General features: G+C 44.4%; 1 protein-coding gene across 1 annotated transcript in view; it reads left to right on the forward strand.

The window, feature by feature from the left end:
* DUSP16 (dual specificity phosphatase 16) overlaps positions 1–21540 on the forward strand; it is an 84483-nt gene extending 62943 nt beyond the window's left edge. The window contains exons 6-8 of the mRNA XM_046655626.1: positions 10195–10354; positions 15767–15890; positions 17780–21540. Of these exons, the coding sequence (XP_046511582.1) occupies positions 10195–10354; positions 15767–15890; positions 17780–18956 (1461 nt within the window). The 3' untranslated portion in view covers positions 18957–21540. The remainder of the gene's footprint in view (positions 1–10194; positions 10355–15766; positions 15891–17779) is intronic.
* Positions 21541–22053: the final 513 nt, after the last annotated feature.

The following is a 22053-nucleotide window of genomic DNA, read 5'->3' on the forward strand; positions in this document are numbered from 1 at the left end:
GATTTTATTTTTTCCTTTTTCTCCCCAAAGGCCCCCGGTACATAGTTGTGTATTCTTCGTTGTGGGTTCTTCTAGTTGTGGCATGTGGGACGCTGCCTCAGCGTGGTCTGATGAGCAGTGCCATGTCCGCGCCCAGGATTCGAACCAACGAAACACTGGGCCGCCTGCAGCGGAGCGCGCGAACTTAACCACTCGGCCACGGGGCCAGCCCTTGGAGCTGCTTCATTTAATCCTCATATCAGAAAAATAAATAAAATGAAATCAAATTCTTAGTTAAGGATCCTGTTCAGAATTACCCCCAGTCAAACTTAACCAGTTAGCAGGTGATTTTACAAATAATTATGTTACAGATCATTTCTGTTACTTTTTCTTTTAAAGATTTTATTTTTCCTTTTTCTCCCCAAAGTGCCCCCGGTACATAGTTGTAATTTTTTTTTTTTTGAGGAAGATTAGCCCTGAGCTAACTGCTGCCAATCCTCCTCTTTTTGCTGAGGAAGACTGGCCCTGAGCTCACATCCATGCCCATCTTCCTCTACTTTATATGTGGGACGCCTACCACAGCATGGCTTTTGCCAAGAGGTGCCATGTCCACACCCAGGATCTGAACCAGTGAACCCCGGGCCCCCGGAGGGGAACGTGCTCACTTAACTGCTGCGCCACCAGGCCGGCCCCATAGTTCTATATTTTTTTCAGTTGTCGGTTCTTCTGGTTGTGGCATGTGGGATGCCGCCTCAGCATGGCTTGACGAGGGGTGCCGTGTCCGTGCCCAGGATCTGAACCGGCGAAACCCTAGGCCGCCGAAGTGGAGCGTGTGAACTTAACCACTTGGCCATGGGGCTGGCCCCCCATTTCTGTTACTTTTGACATTAAGTTAAATGGTACGTTCATTTGGTATATACTTTTTCCAGGTTTAGCAAATGTGTCAATTAACAACTCCCTAGGCGCCTGCAAGGTGAGAGCAGTTCAACCGGAACCTGGAGTTGAGTGAGGGGAGGATAGTTGTCTATTTTTAATTGGCTTTTAAATTATATTAAACAGGATACATCCATAGATGCATTGAGAGGAAATGGTTGTAGGGTTTATGGAAGTTCATGGGGAAGACAACTTGGACGAGGAGTTGTTACAGAACACAGTCAGAAAGCTTCTGTCAAACAGGTGCGGTGATGGGGCAGTGAGATAGGAAGGCACCCATAGGCTGGCGGCTTTGAAAGCAGAGAGTAGCAATTTATATTTAATCTCTAGATTCATGGTTGAGGAGAGTCTCAGTGCTGAAGGGGATGTTAGAGGGCACTTAGTCAGCCTCTTATATTCAATGAATGAGGAAATCGATATTCCAGAAATGTTAAGTGAATTCTGCAGCATCTCCCAGGGGATGGTGAGTTTCAGACCCAGGTTTGCCTCCATTTCACAGATAGTATAGACTGCAGTTCCTGTCCCACACTCTGATTTACGCTTTCTAGAAGAAATAACATGCATCTTGTTTTTCTTAAAGATATCCAAAGATGAAGATTTTGTAACCTTTCTAATAGTACGTTCCTTTTTATTAAAATTTAAAAGCCGAAGTCTTTAAAAACGGCAACCACAAAGCCACTAATTTTATTACTTTTTTTTTTAATAAAGTGCCACCAAAATATCTTGAAAGCAGGTCACAGATATTTCCTGAGGAAGATCATAATACTTACCATTTAAAGTGCTGGGTTCTTTATGTTACTGCCTTTAACTCTCAGGATAGAGTAGGAGCAGGTTGGCCCTGAGCCGTCCGTCAAGTCATGCACCCAAGATCTCTTGGCTGGGAAGTCACTGACTTCAAAGCTGGTCAGTGGCAGGGATCACACTCAAACCCAAGCCACTCTGGCTTTAAGCCCTGTGTTTATATAACACCAGAAATACTCATCTTCTGGAAAAGGGAACTCTCTGTAACAGGCTGTTAGGAAGGACTGACAAATCTTAACAGTATGTTGATCACAACTGAGATTTTCTTTCCCTGGTTTTCCACAGCATATTCTATACCAGCACTGTCCAATAGAAATGTAATGTGGGCCCCATGCATACGTTAAAATGTTCCAATAGTCTCACTACAAAAAAATGAAAAGAAACAGGTGAAATTAATTTCAAGGACATTTTATTTATCACAATATATCTGAATATTATACTTTCAACATGCAATCAATATAAAAAATGATCACTATTTTTACTTTTTTTGGACTAAGTCTTTGAAATCTCATGTGTGTTGTGTAGTCGCTGCACGTCCCAGTGCGGACTAGCCGCATTTCAGGTGCTCAGTACCCCCTGTGGCTTGCGGCTGCCATGTTGGACAGTGCAGGTCAACATTCTCAGAGTGTCTCTTTTTTTTTCTTAAAGATTGACACCTCAGCTAACATCTGTTGCCAAGCTTCCTTTTTTTTTTTTCCTTCTTCTCCCCAAAGCCCCTACCGGTACATAGTTGTATATTCTAGTTGTGGGTTCTTCTAGTTGTGTCATGTGGGATGCCGCCTCAGCATGACTTGATGAGCGGTGCCATGTCTGCGCCCAGGATCCGAACTGGCAAAACCCTGGGCCGCTGAACTGGAGCATGCGAACTTAACCACTCAGCCACGGGGCTGGCCCCTCAGCGGGTCCTAATTTTTAGATTTCAAAGATGTGGCTGTTCTGTGAAAGACCATGAGAAGTCATTGGTAGCAAAAAGAATACTTTTATTTTCCTTTTCCCTTACAACTGTCCTTTTGTTTCGCACAGTCTGCTCTTTGATCCTCTAGTCTTTGTACTAGAGTCGGAACAGGAGCACTTGTTATACTTGGTGCCCGTTCACATCTGAACTGAGTGGGATTTGAGCGAGAATCTCTAGTTACTTTGTGAAAGACAAAAGTTCTTGATCGTTTTTCTCCTGTATCACTGAAAGTGTCAAGTAGGGACTTCTGTCCCACACTTGAATACACATACTGTGTGACGGATCACCTGCTGCGAGTCGCGACCAACGCGGAGCTGTGTGTGCGGTGAGACCCGTCAGCTCTTTCGCTAAAGCAGGCCCGTTGCCCCCTCGTCCCCATTTTAACCGTGTGCTGTCAGCCTTCTTTATGTAGCTTCTTATTTCAGTCTTTTTAACACGCAACTTGGTTTTCCGGTGCGACCTTATTGTTGTGCTGCCACTAGGACTGCTGCTACTTTGTCTCTTGTTCTTTTAGGAGAGTTAGGCAATGGCCTAGACACTGGATAGCCAAATACCGCTTTCAGGTTTTCCATATGACCTAGGAAGACAAAAGGTCATCACAGTTATCAGTAAAAATATTTATTCACTGTCCACTGTGTGTAGAACACCACACAGGGTGCAAGTTGGTTAGACGAGGCCTGTTCATTGAACAGTAATTCACAAGACAAGGTGACGGACTCAGAGTGTCACCCCCGATCCTGAGGCAGCTCTGCGTCACAGTTGAGAGGCAGCTTCGGAGCTGGGCAGTTTTTCGTCCCAGGTCCCCACCTTACCAGCCGTATCACTTTAGCCAAGTTACTGAATCTCAGTTTCTTCCCCTACAAACTAATGATTCCTGCCTCCTAGTGTTCACGTAAGGTTCCGATGAAATGACGTATGCCAAGCACTGAGTACAGTCCCTGGTTAGTAGGGACCCTCGTTACTGTCCTAACGAGGTGGCATATACCAGATGCTGGCGTGAGCAGTAGACACAGTGGGTGCGGTGGGCTGAGGAATGCTGGAGGGAGGAAGTAGGACTCAAGGGCGGCTGTGAAGGCAGGAGCAGTGGCAAGTGCGAAATTATTCACTGAATTGAAAAATTACAATTCTGTTACCTAGAATTGCAGGGCCCACAGTGATTTAATGAGATCTCTGTCCTCAGCCTAGCTGAACAAATAGAATAGTTTTATTGACACCATGTGTTAAGCTGTACTCCACGTATTACTCGACAGTCCACATCAACAGATGATAGAGCCTGTGTTTAGAAATTAGTCCAACCACAGGGGGAAGTTTATTTCATGGTTTCGGAGAGAGAAACTTTTAAAGGGAAAAAATAGTGGAAATCATAATCAATAATAAAATTAAGATTTTAAAAAATCACAAATATTACTTTTGAAAGTTTCTTAATTGTATATTGAAACTTGAATCCGTTTTCTAAGTTCTTAGGGGGCGATCTCTTCTGCTTTGCAGATGAACCCTTTTTATATCCAGTCTGCTCTGTTCAGTGTGATTTCCCTGCTTAAAGCCAATTAGGAGAAAGGACAACTTGAATTAGTGAAAAATACACATTACAGGTTTTTTTGGCGGGAGGGGGACAATAGCTTTATTGAAATATGATTTGTATATCATATGATTTACAAGCTATTTTGTAATTGAAGTATAATTCACATTACTTTCAAGTATACAACATAATGATTCAACATTTGTGTGTATTGTGAAATGATCACGACACTAAGTCTATAAGTCTAGTTAACATCTGTCAACACACAGAATTCTTTTTTCTTGTGATAAGAACTTTTAAGATGTAGTCTCTTAGCCACTTAAACAATACAGTATGATTAACTATAGTCACCATGCTGTATGTTTCGTCCCCGTGACTGAGTTCTTTTATAGCTGTAAGTTTGTACCTTTTGACCCCCTTCATCTCTTCCCCTCCCTCCACCCCCTTGCCTCTGGCAACCATCCATTTGTTCTCTGTATCTGTGAGTTTGGTTTTTGTTTGCTTTTTTAAAGATTCCATGTATAAATGAGATCATACGGTATTTGTCTTTTTCTGTCTTATTTCACTTAGCATAATGCTCTCAGTGTCCATCCATGTTGTTGCAAATGGCAGGATGTCCTTCTTTCTCATGGCTGAATAATACTCCATTGTATATGTACCACATCTTCTTTATCTGTCACCCATTGATGGACACTTAGGCTGCTTCCGCGTCCCGGCTGTTGTGAATAACACTGCAGTGCGCGTGGGGTGCAGATGTCTCTTCAAGTCAGGGTTTTCGTTTCCTTCAGATAAATACCCAGAAGTGAAATTGATGGATCATCTGGTAGTTCTAATTTTAGTTTTTCTGAGGCGAGGACCCATATACTTTTCATTATTCTGTTCCATACTGAGTTCATCCATAGTAACAGGCGGGAAGGGAGAGTATATAGGTGCCTGTGCCTGGTGGAGGGTAAGTGTGGTGGCAGAAGTTTATCAACATTTGCTTCGGTTTCAACTTTTCCAGTGTAATAGGAAACAAGATCATCCATCAGCTGAGCCTGAGCAGGGACATACAGAAAGTTTGAAGGAAAAGGGGCATGGTTGGAATGGCACCTGAGAGAGATGGAAAGTGAGTGGACTAGGGGAATAAGAAGATTGCCGAGGCGTGTGGATTGAGAGTGAGATCGGCAGCGTGGCAGAGTGGTTTTCTCTGGCCGTGTGGGTGCAGAGGTAGGTGAGGCAGAGAACTCCATTTCACCAGGGTTGTAATCTCAGCAAGTGAGTGTGGAGAAGCGATAGTGGGACAGGGGAATTGAGGGTGAAAGCAAGGGAGTGATTATAATGATTGACCACAGAATTTAAGTTGGGCAAGGAAGGCAGACAGACATCATAAGGATGAAGGACAGAGAAAAGGAGGTAGGATAACAGATTGTGGGTGCTCGGGGGGCTGAAGGATTCCAGGAGTGGAGGCGTGAGAGAGAGGAACCTGGAAGGAGAGGAGGAGGAGTCCAAGAGTGGGTTGTGTGAGGTGGTGACTAAGGAGGGGTGTGGTTGTTGGTAATGGCAGAGACCACACTAGGTCTCATGGGAGGGAGGGGTTAAGGTGAGTCGTTGAAAGAACTGAGAGGCCAAGAGGTTGGAAGGACATTTGAAGGCCAGAGAAGAAAGATTACTTTATCAGTAGAAAGCATGTATTAGCAGACTTAGCACAAAGTTGTTCTAAATATTGAACAGTAGAAGATGACTGCTCTCTGGAAGCTTACAGAGTATGATGTTTAATTATGGGACAGAGTAGTACTCAGCCTTGGTGTTTCACACAGCATACTCAAACAAAGCTGAATGAATTACGTAAGTGTCTTTATAATTTAGTAAGAGTCATTGACATCCTTCTATGAATAAAAGCAATAAAAGCAATCATTATTCTGTAAAACAGACCCATTGTTCATCATTGTAGCTCCATCCCAGTCAGAAACACTGACACGGTTGCCCTCTCCACCGCTTATACGTACATTGATAAAAATAACCAGGGGAGCAGGTTAATGGATAGTTGCAGGAAACGCCAGCAGAAACTTTGACTTCAGAGATTCACTGACGTCTCCACGCTGATGCCCCCAGCAGGTGACCCCTGCCCACGGCTGGCAGTAGGCTCCTCGCTCTAGCTGGCCTACTTTTTGCCATTTGAATGGTATGCTCACCAGGAGGCAGGTGTATTTGTTCTCAAACCTGTTTAGGCCAGTGTACTTGTTACTATAATTGTGTACATTCATCAGACTATTACATACACCAATGAAATATGAATGAGGGAAGAGAATTGTTTTTCTGTGACCAAAGTTAAATGTTGTCGAAAGATTCAGGAAAAGACAAATTGCTTTATGCTTTTTTCTTTCTAAACTGGGGGTGGGGAAGGCAACTATAAAATACTCAGGAGACAGTCAGCATCTAGGATTCCGTACTGATGCCATTTCACAGGTCCCTGGTCTTTAAAGAAATGGAACTATAAGTGGTCAGTGCATTTGGTTGTGATTTTCTTAAGAACTCCAATCAGCTAATTATTTTAAAAAAGAAAAAGCCATGGTCCTGCATCCGAAATGAGCGAATTAATGTACATATATTTGTTTTGAGTTAAAAATAAAATGTTTCAAGTATATATGTATCATTTTTAATGATTTCCTTCTTCAACTGACTTTTTCCAGATGAGAAGAGGGTACTTATTTATGGTATTTAATTTAGTAGCTAAATTACATTTAAATTTTATATGATGACATTTTAGGATGTGCGTCTGCTTTTTTGTGTCTAAAATTGACCATGTTTTATTTATCAAGTCCCATCTTACTACAAAAAGAATTTCTGGTAGCAGCTGGATAATCAATTTACTAAGTAGATTTTTTTAAGTAAAATTTTTATAAATCAAGTTATATTTACTATTGAAATTATTCCATTTATTTCTCATTTCGTGTTTAAATTATTATCACTTAATTTCAACACATTGTCTTTTTTCCCCCTCCCCCTTTTGCCAGTTATCTAAAATAAAGCTACTGTTTAAATGCATCTTTTGTGGTGCATTGTTTTCTAAGTGGCGAATACTTTTGAGATATGAGCAGCGTTGTAAGCTTGGATTATTGGTGTTGCTGAAAGCAGGTCAGAGCTGCGCCTTTTCCATGATTCCTTCCTGTCCAGCCATGGCTGTGCCGTTGCAGTTGCCCGCGTGCGGCTGTCAGTGTGTGGGCAGTGGACGTGCCTGTGGGCAACCAGTCCTCAGCCCAAGCAGACACCAGGGCAGACGTGGCAGTGAGACCAGCTCTGTACTGCCTCCGACTGCAGTTGAGGCTCCAGTAAGGGGAGAAAGGGGCAAAATAAGACTTGGATAAGCCCCCTAATAGCCGTCTAGCATCCTGAGTCTCCTGCTAGAGTCCTTGCCCAGAGTGGTGTTCCTTTACTTTCTAGTTTGTTATAGTTAAAAAGGGTAAACAAGGATGAAGTTGAAACTTGATATTCTAATACTTAATTTAGTTGAAAAAAAAAAAGGTCTCTATGTAGGCTAGGTACTTCATTGCTTCACCTAATTGGCCTTAGAAAGGACTTCAGTCGAGTGTGCTGATTCAGAGGAGAGATGCTGGAGATGACTATGCTTGGATGTGGATTTTGACCTAAAAAATAAATTGTTAGATACTATTTTGTTAACATGTACCATGTGCTGTAATAGTATATTATCAATAGGCCTCTAGCAAAGGTGCCCAACAAATACGTTTTTATTGAATTAAGGTTAAGTGGTCATTTCTACAAAATGTATGTTATTAGGCTACTTGTTGGAAGTGTCCATCGTTATGGTCTTTCTATGGGGAAATGAAATTTGACAGTCACTATTGACTTGTGACATGTTTCGTCCTGAGTGAGAACTACCTCTCGTGTGGTAGGTAACACTGTTAGTCTCAGCCCATTTTCTCAGAAACTTCTATCTTCCTTTTTGAATTGGGTGGAAAGCAATGTCACTACTTCCTTTTACTTTTAATTTAATCAGTCTTTGTAGTAGTGTTGGTGGAAAGGGGAAGGAACTATAAAGTGGTTCCTTTTTTTAAGGTCCATTGGTGAGAAAGGCCTTTGCTCCCGTTAACCCCCTGCTCTTCCTACGTGGGAGACGCGGGTCGATCAGACGGTAGTAGACAACCTCAGCACAGAAAAACAGATGTGACCTTTGCTACGTGTACAGAAGTCTGAAAGCTGTAGCAGTAAACACTGTTACCATCTTCACAGCCTGATGATTAACCTACAGGAGCACACGAGGTGTCCGAAGACTGGAGGGTCGCTCACTCAGAAGCTCGCCTGGGTCCAAAAGCCCCTTCTTGACGTTATCATGTCAGTTGAGAGAGGGCTGCATCCATGATCTGGATTTGTTGTCTACCTTTATGTAAAATAAAGTATGTTTATTGTGTCAAATGTGGTAAATGAAGGGATTAGGAAATTGGTGTTTCAGGAGGGTAAAATAGGAAGGAAATTACCCACTGTCCTTCAGGTGGTTGGAAAAGATTTGTAGAGGAGGTAGGTGTTCCAAGAAAAGGAAGAAGTGACCAGGGTTGCCTAGAAGAGAACCTGCTCAGGCTTAGATGCTCCCTCAGGGGCAGCAGTGGATGACTAAACGGAGTGGGGCCGGGCAGGCCTGCCTGGAGGGGTGGCCGGGGTGACAGGTGCACAAACATGTGCAGAGCGCAGCTGTGCACCTGGTGCTGACGGCAGACAAAGAAGCAAGAATCAGTCCAAGATCTCACTACTTCACCACCTAATGGGAGAGACAGGAATTCTCTGCTGATTATAACACGGTCTGCCGGGTGCCTCTCTGTAGGGGGGACAAAGTACTTTGGAAGGACAGAGGACAGCTGGTTAATTATGCGTTGGGGGAAGGAGCTCATAGTAAGATTAATTTAAACAAAGTTGGAAAAGTGGGAGAGAATCACCAGGAAGAGGACCAGCGCCTGCAAAGCGCAGGAACAGTGTGAACAGCAGCATGGAAGGGTGGGTGTACATGTGACGTTCAGGGAGTGGGAGCTTGTCCGTGACAGGAGCAGGCGATGAGACACAATGGATAAAGCACTTAGCCCGTGTGTTTCTAGGTAAGATTACTCTAGTTTTTGTTCAGATATGGTTTGGAGAGGAAAACACCACAAACTTCAAGAGTTCCGTGGTGGCTTTTTTGTCGTCATGATGAGAGCTGACCACCAAGCAGCAACTGGGAGCAGAGAGAAGAGAAATAGGACAGGCGACACCAAAGGGGGTGGGCAGCTCTTTGCATGGGGCTTGTGAGAAAAAAGAAATGAAATGATCCTGTTTTCTAGCTCAGGTGTCTGAGTGGATGTTATTACCATAAACCAGTTTTGGAAACAGGAATCTGGGGCAGTGAAAGGAGAAAGCTAACATGTTGAGTTTATGACATTTTGAGTTTGAAGGGCCTGAGGACCATCCAAATAGAGACATCCAGTAGGCAGTTGGAAAGAGGGGTTGGAAATGGAAGAGGAGATGTGCATGTATTTGTAAGAGTCATCAGCATGTAGAACTGATAACTGAAGCTGGGGAAGTAGATTCAGCCTTCAGAGAGGGTACTGAGAGAGAGAAGACTGCCCAGGACTGTGTCTTAGAGAGCAACCCGCGTGTTCAGTTTGGGAAGAAAATGTTCTTGTGTCTGCTTATATTCTAAAGTCATCGTAAAGAGTTGTGGTTTTATTTTGTGTTCTTCAGTCCACTTCTCTAGTCATGAAGATACTAGAGAGTTGACTATACTAATGATGTGTGATCTTCACACATACCATTTTAAAACAGCCCTTTTTTGCCCTTAAAAGAAATTGCTGTGAACTTAAGTCTCTAAATGTTGCCGTGCCTGCTAGGCTTTTGGACTTGACTGATTGAATGAACTCGGATTATTTCAAGGAAACTAGTAATTTTTATCATTACGTTCCAACTTTATTCTTTCACAACGATCGTGTATTTTATGAGGAGAGTGTTGACTGTGAGTCACTTTCCTGGCTCGTTCCCTCCGTAGGAGCTGATGCAGCAGAATGGGATTGGCTATGTGCTGAATGCCAGCAACACCTGCCCCAAGCCCGACTTCATCCCCGAGTCGCACTTCCTGCGAGTGCCTGTGAATGACAGCTTCTGTGAGAAGATCCTGCCGTGGTTGGACAAATCCGTAGATTTCATCGGTAAGTCGCTCAAGTAATACCACGGTCCTTTGGGTTATGGTCTCATGTGTAGGTGCACCCCTTCCTGCCTCCCCTTTCTTTCTCTTTAGAGAAAAGGAGCCTATCCCAGAGATTTCAGAAGTCTGAAAACAGCACATGATGCTGCTTATCTCAGTTAGTTGCCAAGGCGACGTGTGTGTGTGCTGTGCCGTCCTAAGGGCCTGGCCATGTGACATTCTAGCTCACTGAACACTCTCAAGGTTAAGCCTGAGGGGGTCTGTGATTATGTTATCTGCAAGTGTTTGAAAATCAGTTAAACTTTTGGGGTTGAATTTTTTACCCACTTGTTCAAATTCTGTGAAAGACTTTGGGAACTTTGGTGGCATTCCTTAAATGGTTTTTGCCTTGCTGCTATGTTTTCCCCAGAGAAAAGTCAAAGCCTGTGAAAACAAATCGCATTACATTTCAAGTCTTTATGTCACAAGATTTCTAAGCCTCAGTCCATGTGCCAATAATTTCAAGTAGTTATTGGATCTAATAAAATTCCAACACTCACACACTCACACACACACACACACACACACACACACACACACCCCCACACACACACAGAGGCTCATTTCCTTGAGCCTCCCCAACTTTTAGCTTCAGATGCTGTTGTGACATTGTGGTGCCGCAGGATCAGGTCTGCTGGTAGTGACTTGGTCACGCGTTTGAAACATGGTTCCCGAGGAGAATCCTCTCTAGCCCCTGAGCAACATCCCAAGGTGTGGCTCCTGGGGCTCCATGGGAGGGGTTTTTGTTGTTTTTGTCCCCTAGTCACATAAGTGTGAACACACAAATCCATAATTAAAGACTCTGAATTGGTTACTGTAATTAAAAAAAAAGAATTAATTCCTTTTAAAAAGTGAAGTTATGTAAATTAAGCCTCTCCCTATATTCTTTCATCTGTGAGAGGAATTTTCTAGATGATATTTTTGGAACTTTGGGTTATTCTGAAACAGTTCTTTTTTTCCCCAAGATTCCAGATTGCCAAGAGTTTTCATCTTTAGTTAAGATGCTTTCTGTGAAACATCTGAAGATAAATGGCTTAGATAATTCACATTAAAATAATCACACATGACCCTCCCCAAATTAATCCCCCCACCATTGTACTTCTAGGAAATATTCAGCATCTCATTCAGTTTTTGCCTCTTCAAAAGATAACAATTATGGTTAGTGTTCCCATTGTCTGTCACATCAGTACAGACATGTGGCTCTAATTTCAGCTGAAGGTGCGTTTTCAGAATCTATTTAGAAGAGAACATGATTCTGTTGAATCGTGACAATGTCTAAGCTTTAGGAGGGTTAGTAGAAAAGAGAGAATATGAATAACTTTGCCCCCCACTTAAGTTCTTCTTTCTTGGGAGATATTGGGGTCACCCTGCCACTTTTAATTCATACAAAAGGAATTTTACCATGTTCCAAGTTGTTAAATACACACACACAAACACACTGTGATTTATTTGTAATATCTGAAAATATTTCACTTGCTTGGCCCTATTTACTAGGACCACCGTCTTTATCCCACACAAATAATTCCAGGCAAAATCCCCAGCCCACTTGTGGCATCCAGCCCATGCTCACTGTAGCTGCTAGTCTCCTCCGGGGCGTTTTAAGCCACAGTTGGTCACAGCAGAGTATGTCATGTGAAGACGGACCCTCATACCAGGACTTAATAACTTAGAGGCTTGTGGGGGTGTTTTTTGTTGTTACTTAAATTTAAATAAGTTGCTGGGTTTGTTGGAAGGACTCAGGTTGTCCTGGACGTTTATCTTTGTTTTTAGTCACTGTAGCCAGTGGTCAGCACGGTTTGCCTGTTTGTGCTACAGGACACTCTTGAGGTGCCCCCAGCCCCAGGTGGCCACCTATATGGGCTTTCCTCCCTCCTGCCGTCCCCCTGGCTCCTGCCCCGCCTCACCTACCCCTCACTCATGACTGTGCACACGTGTGGGCCATACGGGGAGGTCATTAAGAGTGTATACTTTGGAGCCAAACTGTATTTAAGTCCCACCTTCCTTGGCTATTAGTTAAGTGATTTGGGGTAAGTTACTTAAAACGTCTCTGTGCCTCAGTTTCCTGATTTGGGAACTGAAGACAATCTGTCTACCTGGTAGGGATATTGTGAGGATTAAAATAGATAATATACGTAAAACACCTTGCCAAGTGCCTGACTCATCATTGGTTCTTAATAAATAGTAGCTGTTTGACAGATTATCTGAGAAGTTCCTTTTCTTTTTCTTAGAGCTGTACTGCCCCCTCAGTTACGACTGCCTTCCTTCCGGCCTTTGTAACTTCTCATCCACGCTGGCTCCCCTTACCTTTTCATTTATTGCCCTCTCTCCCTTTTTTGAAACCTAGATTTTGTCCCTGAATTGCTGCGGTGGCAACCAAGTGCTTGTCTGATGTCCAGTTTTTGCTGTCAGTGCCTCCTCGCTGTCCTCTATTCAGGACCCCGCAGAGGCTCCTTAATTGCCCACGTGACCTTAGCCCAACATCCCCAGACTCTCCAGCTCCTGCGTGCCCACCCCCGACCGCCTTCTCAGGGGTTCCTGGCCGCACAGGCACGAGCTCAAGCCCAGCAGGCTGCTCTGTGCACCTGGTCCTGTCCCAGCATAGGGCCCTCCTGTGCATGGTCCCCTTCTCCCCTCGCCAGGTCTCTGGGTGTTGCTGCCTTTGCTTTAAGACTCACTTTAGCTCTCACTTCTGCCAAGAAGTCTGTTCTGATGAACCCCACTCCAGTGTAAGCGCTTTTTAATCAGATTTTTAAAAACACATCATCAAAAGAGTTCTAATGGTAAAAACAGTGTAAGTATGAGGCAGCAAATTGGAAAAACAGAGAAAAAGAAACCTATAGCCTCAACATCCTAACACATCCGTTATCATCATTTTATTTCCTCCAACCTCTGTTAAATTTTTTTATAAAGCTTGCTTTTTTAAATAGGTATCGGTCAGCCAGCCATTATTGACTGGGTACTCACCGTGCACCCAGTGTGAAACCCTTTGGGGGGCTGTTACACGCAGGACCCTTCCAAGTCCTCATAGTCAAGTTTTGAGATAATTACTAAAGATAGAGAATATTGTCAACATTTTAAAAAAATTAAACCCAGCCTCCTTCCAATAAGAATTTGAAGCAGCTTACAGTAAGAGATGGGGATCAGAAGATAGACACATTCACACACATACACATTAAAATGGGATAAAAGGGCAAGAACCAAGTAATATGGGGCTAGGAAAGATACGGTAAAATCTGTGAATGACAGTTACCTAGTGAAATTGCATGAAAACCATAGCTTTGAGCTTCTTAGCAGCCAACGCAAAAGGGGAAATACTCAAGAGTAGTAGAGGCTAAATACTACAGAGTTGAGAGAAGGAAGAGAACTGTGTAGGCCCAGGAAGGAAGGAGGGCACTGTGTACACGGGTTTACGTAACATCATAGTGTATGGCACGTACCTCTTTGTTTCAGTGTTGCTGTGTATTCGTTTGTTATTGTTTTACTGTGTTACATTTCCCTATCTAAAAGGAAGCTGCTTGATTGTTCCTATACTGTCTGAAAGCTCTAGGTGTTTTGTACATAATGACTAATAAATCACATACATTCGAAATTTGTGGCACTTACAGCAGAGGTGGTGAGATTAGAGTAGCTTTGTATTATTCAGCAGCTGGAGCAGATTCCCTGGGTATCCGTTAATTACAAGAATTTTGACGTAAGGTGTGGTCATATCAACTGAAACAAGAATGGAAACGGAAGACGTTAGCTCCCTGGCAGCAGCTCATGGTGAGCACACATCACTGTTTAGAACTGAGGCAGGCGGCACTGGCTACAATGTGAGTTGCTTCCAGGCTGGTGAGAGAGCTTCATCCACTCTCACCAGAAAGCTTTGGAAGCTCCTCAGCAGTGAGATGGCAGCCCTGTCTGATTGCATTTCCTTGGTTCTTGGTTCTGACAAAGCGTTCATGAGTCCTTCCACCATTTTGGAGAATTAACACACTGCCATCAGACAGTAACTCCTGGATGTAAAGGAAGGGATCAGATTCCTTGGTCTTCATGAAAGTGACCCACTAAACCTGACTCTTGGTAGATGCGTGGTTTTCTCCATAAATTCAGCAAATACAGTTGAGCCAGTTTATGACATACAGAAAAGTCTCCTAAGAAAAATAGGGAAACTATAGGAAGATAGGTTCTTTGAGCCAGCTTTTTTTTTTCCTTTTTGCTGAGGAAGATTAGCCCTGAGCTAACAACTGTGCAAGTCTTTCTCCACTTTATATGTGGGTTGCTGCCACAGCATGGCTGACGAGTGGTGTAGGTCTGCGCCTGGGATCTGAATCTGCGAACCTGGGCCACTGAAGCAGAGTGCACTGAACTTAACCACTATGCCATGGGGCTGGCCCCGAGCCAGTATTTTTTAAAATTTTATTTATTTATTTTTTATTATTTTTTTGAGGAAGATTAGCCCTGAGCTAACATCTGCCACCAATCCTCCTCTGTTTCCTGAGGAAGACTGGCCCTGAGCTAAGATCTGTGCCCATCTTCCTCTACTTTATATGTGGGACACCTGTCACAGCATGGCCTGACAAGTGGTGTATAGGTCTGCAGCCAGGATCTGAACCGGCGAACCCCAGGCTGCTGAAGCGGAACGTGCGAACTTAATCATTGCGCCACCAGGCGGCCCCTGAGCCAGCATTTTAAAGGAGCTTGACCTGGCATCTGGCATCTTTGTGTGTCGTGATGTGGTATCATTGTGATTGTCTCTCCCTCTCCCCACCTCCCTGCTTTCTAAATAGTAATGGATGTCACATATGTTTGAAATGGAAAAATATTTTTGGAAATTTAATATCTCTTGTATGTATCAAATCATGTTGTACACCTAAAAGTAATACAATGTTATGTGTCAATTATAGCTCAAAACTGGGGAAAATCTAGTATCTCTTACATAACTAAAAAAAGTTGAAGTGTGATGGGTAAACGAAATATTGGCTAAATCTTAGGATTTGGGATGTTATTTTCGTTATACTTTTCTGTGTTTCTGAAATTTTCTACACTAAACAAGTAGAATCATGTAATCACAATGTAAGATTTATACTCAGGGAAGGTTACTAAAATAGTAAATAATGTAAAAAATACATGAAAAGTACCGACTAAGAGTCAGGTGATCTGAGTCAGGGACAGACGGCTTATTAACATTTTGACCCTCGTTGTCCTGTATGTAAACAGTGGGGGAATTATCTTCCACTACCTCCTCTCCGCAAAAGAATATTGAAAGGAAAAAGATGTAAATACGTGAGATTTACTTTGAGGTGGCAGGTGAAAGGCATTGTGTAAGTAAATGGAAACAAGATCTCACTGCTGAACAGTCCTTACTAGTAACCCTTCTTGGATTTGACTCGCGCAGAGAAAGCAAAGGCCTCCAATGGGTGTGTCCTCGTGCACTGCTTAGCTGGCATCTCCCGCTCCGCCACCATCGCCATCGCCTACATCATGAAGAGGATGGACATGTCCTTAGATGAAGCTTACAGGTGAGGACGCGAACATGCTTCTGTGGTTGGCTTTTCATTTCACCTGAAACCTGAAGCGCTATGACGGTGACAAACCAAATTAAAGCAGATGGTGATGATTTTTGTGATACTCTTGTAACTGTGGGTTTTTAAATGGTCTTTCAAAGAGCGGAGAAGGCATTTTTATAATTTAGCATTAATTCTACCCTAACGTGTCAAATTCATCCTCAGCTCCTTATTAAGTTTAAGGAACAACAAATCCAAACAGAGATCTCTATCCTGTTACGTGAGTTTGTATGTTTCCCTAATTGAGGAAGTACCATTTCTTCTAATTTACATGAGAAAAAAACTCCTGGAGGATGCTCCTTATAGGGTTTCTACTTTGCCTCAAACTGGTGTCTCTTTCACTGGGAGGAAAGAAGCTAATAGAGGCAAGTCTAAAACCAAATAATCGTCAGACTCCATTCATCGAGTAAAATTTCCTGCGTTCTGCAGTTGCCACGTGTGGTTTTGACGGGGTTGCCCTCCCTCTCAAGATGGGAGGCAGATGACCAGAGCACCAAGGACTGGGGTTCTGTTTAGTGACTGGTGGATGTGAGTCCTCTGCGCGTCTTGTTGGATAGAGGTGGTTAGTTTTCATGTGCTAAAGGATCGCTAAATGGAGGCTCATGCAGCAGGCCTGTTGTAACTACTGCACTTTTTCTCAAATTGGAAAATGTGGAAAAAGGACGAGCTGCCTGAACAGCCTCTCATTTGAGGAAGGAGACTGAAGAGATGAGTCCTCCGTTTGTCTGCACCAGTTCTCTTGTCCTCTCTAAAGCCCTCTTGCACCATGTAGAAGCCAGAGGAGAAGGCACCTTCCTGTCGTGTTATGCCGTCCTCTTATAGGGCAGAGTCCTTCCTACTTTACACTTGTGATGGCTGAGCCCGTTATTTCTGTTTTTGTTAATTTGCTTTAGGTTACTCGATTGCCAAAGAGTTTATTTTTGGTTTTTCTCTTTCTGTATTCAAATAGAAACTTCCAGTGTTGTTTCACTCCTGCATCTTCTGAGAAGTATCCACGAGGGTCGGAGGCCACTAAAGAATTTACTGCCTCTAACAGTTTTTATTTCTGCAGTGAAACATAAAAGCCATTTGTAACAAGTTTTGATCGCTTGATGAATCTGCTTTAACATGGTGGTTACAAAAATGGACCCAGACATTAGACCTGGTTTTGAATCTCAGCACCATCACTTAGTAGCCGTGTGATTTGGGGCAAGTCACTTGAGGACTTTGGGTACCTAGATGACGGGGATAATTCTGCCCACCTGCTGTAGAGCAGTTTTGAGGAGTGAATGAGCTACTGCTGTTTTTGACGCGTTGGCGTAGTGCTGAGCACATGGAGACCATGCTGTGGCTGTTCTGTCACAAAGAGAAGGAGCTTGGAAATGTATGCTTTGATGCTCTGACCCTCGATACCCTGTTTTCTGGTCGTTAATGAAGAATGTGAAATGTTTTGAGGAAGTGACTGTGGGACTTTGAGAGTTATGGTATTGGAAAGTTGAAGCTGGAGAGTGGCTGTGAGGCTGTGCTTCTGATGGTGGCACCGTGGGAATGTGGGGGCGGTCCCTGTTGGTGAGGAAAGAATCATGTCTTATCAATTGCTTTGGAAGCCTTGGGTCCTTGAAAATAAGGGGGCTAAAACAAGAGCTTTTGGGGACCTGGCCCCTCTTCCTAGGTACATGTTATAAAGCTCCCCCAAGGAAGAGGCCCCTGTATTCTCCCCCTTGAGCTGTCTCCCTGAGTAAACCAGTCAGCTTCCAGAGGTACTGCGGAGGGGCTGATAATTCCTCGTCTCAGTTATTCACTTAATGTTCAGGTAAAGTATGGTTGTAAAACTCGAACTGTTTTGTTTTTTCCTCTCTTCATAGATTTGTGAAAGAAAAAAGACCTACTATATCTCCAAACTTCAATTTTCTGGGCCAACTCCTGGACTATGAGAAGAAGATTAAGAACCAGACTGGAGCATCAGGGCCAAAGAGTAAACTCAAGCTGCTGCACCTGGAGAAGCCGAATGACCCTGCCCCTGCAGCCTCAGAGGGTGGACCGAAAAGCGACCTGTCCCTCAGTCCACCCTGTGCCAACTCTGCTACCTCAGAGGCAGCAGGGCAACGGCCTGTGCATCCTGCCAGTGTGCCCAGCGTGCCGCCGTCACTGCTAGAGGACAGCCCGCTGGTACAGGCGCTCAACGGGCTCCACCTGGCCTCAGACAAGCTGGAAGACAGCAATAAGCTCAAGCGTTCCTTCTCTCTGGATATCAAATCTGTGTCGTACTCAGCCAGTATGGCAGCATCCTTGCATGGTTTCTCCTCATCAGAAGATGCTCTGGAATACTACAAACCTTCCACCACTCTGGATGGGACCAACAAGCTATGCCAGTTCTCTCCGGTCGAGGAAGTGTCGGAGCAGACTCCGGAAACCAGCCCAGATAAGGAGGAAGCCAACGTCCCGAAGAAACCTCAGACCGCCAGGCCTTCAGACAGCCAGAGCAAGCGCTCACATTCAGTAAGAACCAGCAACAGTGGTGCCACCCAGAGGTCCCTCTTGTCTCCGCTGCATCGAAGCGGGAGTGTGGAGGACAACTACCATACTAACTTCCTCTTCGGCCTTTCCACCAGCCAGCAGCACCTCGCGAAGTCCGCCGCCGGGCTGGGCCTCAAGGGCTGGCACTCGGACATCCTGGCTCCCCAGACCTCCACCCCGTCCCTGGCCAACAGTTGGTATTTTGCCACGGAGTCCTCTCACTTCTACTCCGCCTCCGCCATCTATGGGGGCAGCGCCAGTTACTCCGCCTACAGCTGCAGCCAGCTGCCCACCTGCAGCGACCAGGTCTATTCCGTGCGCAGGCGGCAGAAGCCAAGCGACCGAGCTGACTCACGGCGGAGCTGGCACGAAGAGAGCCCCTTTGAAAAGCAGTTTAAACGCAGAAGCTGCCAGATGGAGTTTGGAGAGAGCCTCATGTCGGAGAACAGGTCGCGGGAAGAGCTGGGGAAGGTGGGCAGCCAGTCCAGCTTCTCAGGCAGCATGGAGATCATCGAGGTCTCCTGAGAGGACGGCCTCTGTGACTTCCATGGACAGCTTTTTTCTTGTTCACAAAAAATATTCCCTGTAAATCTGAAATATATATATGTACATACATATATATTTTTGGAAAATGGAGCTATGGTGTAAAAGCAAAAGATGGATCAACAGTTTTTCTCTTAACATCCGCATTTGAGAGATCCGCTCATATTTCTCTCAACAAAGTGGAAGGGCACGTGGCAGGTTCTCCCCTAGATAGATGAAACGATTTTATGCAGTGAATTGCACATCCTCTTGTTCTTAGTGAATCGAGTTTTATTTGGTGTTGGAGACAGAATCCCCTACCAGTTTCATGTTGTGCTACAAAGAAATCTCAAATGCTAGCCCTCGTCCAGTCCCTTCCATCGTGCACCTTAGCGCTGAGACTGAGCCAGCTTGAGGGTCAGGTGGGTAGACCCTTTTAGGGACAGAACCTAATGGTAAATCCAAGAGAAATGATCAATTCCAAAGCTAACGAATTCCCGCTCACCTGACGGCCGAGTGACGCGAGCATCATTCTGCTGGACGGACCGTGCGGGGCCTTGCCAAGGTCGCGTTTAGAGCAAACCAGTACCTCAGAGTGAAAGTCGGGGCGTTCCCACCGCACGTCTGGTAGCCCATGTTCTAGGCATTGTGACCAGTAGGGAGCTAGTCCCGCTTGTCAGACCAATTTAAACTGTCCATGCACAGATGTCCAGCTGGGCCCGGATGGAGGGAGTCCACTTTTTCTTTCTTCTTCTCAGCTTTATGAAGAAAGAGAAGGGAAGCCATCTGGGATTCAGTTTAACAGCCAGGAATCTGGCAGTGCAATGATTTAAGCTAAGGTTGGGAGGCTAAACAAGTCTTACTTTCCTCTTTATAAATCAGAGAATTGTTCAAAATGGGATTGTTAATCCTTTAAATAGAGATTAACTTGGTTTCAAGCCAGATGTGAGTTTTTGGTAGCAGAACAGCAGCACCTCCAGATTCCCAGCCACAGTAGGTGTTTTCCATTTCTGTTTCCCTGCACAGATACATTTTGTAAAAATGTGACAATAAGGTAGAATTTTTTAGGAAACTACCAGAGGGAGAAAAACGAAGGAAAGATTGAAGAAAGTAAAATTGCTGAGGAGCAGCAGGGAGCTGTTGTTTTCTGGATGTTTCCTTTCCCCTCAGCACGCGAGGAGGGTGGCGTGTCTGTGATTCCCTTAGAGTTGCAGACTCGCTGGTGGGGCTGGGGGCCCGAGTGAGCAGGGACTGGGCAGAATCAAACGGCGTGGGAGGCGAGGAGAGAGCGGCTGGACTGTGTTTCGCTGTGAGCGGAGTGGGAAGCCACAGCTGAGCTATTCTCAGAAATCGTCCCCAGCACTTTCTTAGTAGAAAGGACATAGCAAAATGGAGTGGGCCCACGGCCGCTCAGCCCTTGACCTACAATCACTGTACAGAACCAGTCCTGGCAGCTGAAAGAGGAGGTGATTAGAACCAGTACACAAGTGACAGGACAGATCTGCTTTTAAACTTCCTGGCTTGAGTTCTCTCAACAGTGTGGTCCTCTTCTGAAACCTTCACTCACGTCAGCAGCTTTGGGGGTGGGGGGGTTATCATTGTTCTTTACTGTAAGTGTAGCTAGTTGCTGACTCATATCTCAGGTTTTTCTATGTTTGAGAAATGGACAGTCCTTTGACTAGGATGTGACTTAATGTTTCCTATGGTGACTGCTAAAACCAGCACAGAATGACGTGATTCAAAACTGACTTGATCATGACAATGATGACCTTCACTGAACTGGTTATGCACAAGTGACATGCTGTGAGGGGGGGCAGAAAAAGGGTAACTGAGTGCATCGTTACCTTACTGAAAAAACTGTTAAATGATCTGAGTTGGTTTTTCTGTCTACATTTAAATTTTGGATGTAATCAGACATTCTCACGGTTTCACACAGCAATTTTTGATGTGTTATGTGTACACACACCAAATGGCTAACAGCTCTCTGTTTGCAGAGTCTGGTCACAACTGTCAGACACGTTTCAGAAGTGAAAGCAATAGCTCCAATGTTAGTATGTTTCGGGAGGGTTGGGGACGTGGTTTTCACGAGATCTTTGGGCAGGAATTTGCCTCCCATCATTTGGGATTTCTCTCGGCCACGCTCCCCTTCCTTCCTGTGACTGTGATGTAGTCATACACTACAGCCTTTAGTCCTTGATTGCTAACGTCCAACAATCAGTTCTCAGAATGAAGACCAACCTGCGGAAGGGGTGGCCTCAGAGCGGCCTGGAGCTGACGGGCGTCGCAGGTCACGTGGGGCAGCTCGCTTCGGCGCGTAATCGTAGGGGAGGCCCTGCAGTCTGCTAGGAGGATACAGAATGGTGATTTTAAAGAGCAAACTAGACTTCTATGTGAGAAATGCTGGAAAATGGTTTAGGACATTTGTAAAGTTAGGTGGAAAGACTGTACAAATGTTTAATATGAATATAGTGTTCCTTGGGAATAAGGCAAGCTGTTGAATGGTTAAATTGTGCATTTCTCATTTTGATGTGTCATGTATGTTAATATGATGAAATAAAATCAAAACTGGTACCTGTTTATACATAAATATGAGAAAGGACCTCTCTTTGCAGCTATAAACTTCTTGGGAACAGCAGCATCCGAGTTGTGAAAGGAGGCCATAGTGGGACCTGTTCTGCTCCTCTCACAGCAAAGAGTTTAGCTCAAAATAAAGTGTAGGGCCGCCCCAGTGGCGTAGTGCTTAAGTTCACATGCTCTGCTTTGGGGGCCCAGAGTTCACAGGTTTGGTTCCCAGGCATGGACCTACACACCGCTCATGAAGCCATGCTGTGGTGGTGTCCCACACAGAAAATAGAGGAAGACTGGCACAGATGTTAGGGCCAATCTTCCTCACAAAAAATAAAGAAGTGTTGAGGTCATCAGATTGTGCTCCGTTATTCACATGAAACGTGGGATCATTAGCTAACAATTCAGTGCCAGCCTTCATTCTTTCCTGTGTCTACCAGATGCACACTACGCTGTAGAAACTTAAGGCACTTGGTGAATATTTGGTGACTGAATCCAGAATAAGTCCAGAGTAAGAAGAAAAAAGACCAGATAC

The sequence above is a fragment of the Equus quagga genome, chromosome 1 (assembly GCF_021613505.1).
Source record: "Equus quagga isolate Etosha38 chromosome 1, UCLA_HA_Equagga_1.0, whole genome shotgun sequence".
Classification (NCBI taxonomy): Eukaryota; Metazoa; Chordata; class Mammalia; order Perissodactyla; family Equidae; genus Equus; species Equus quagga.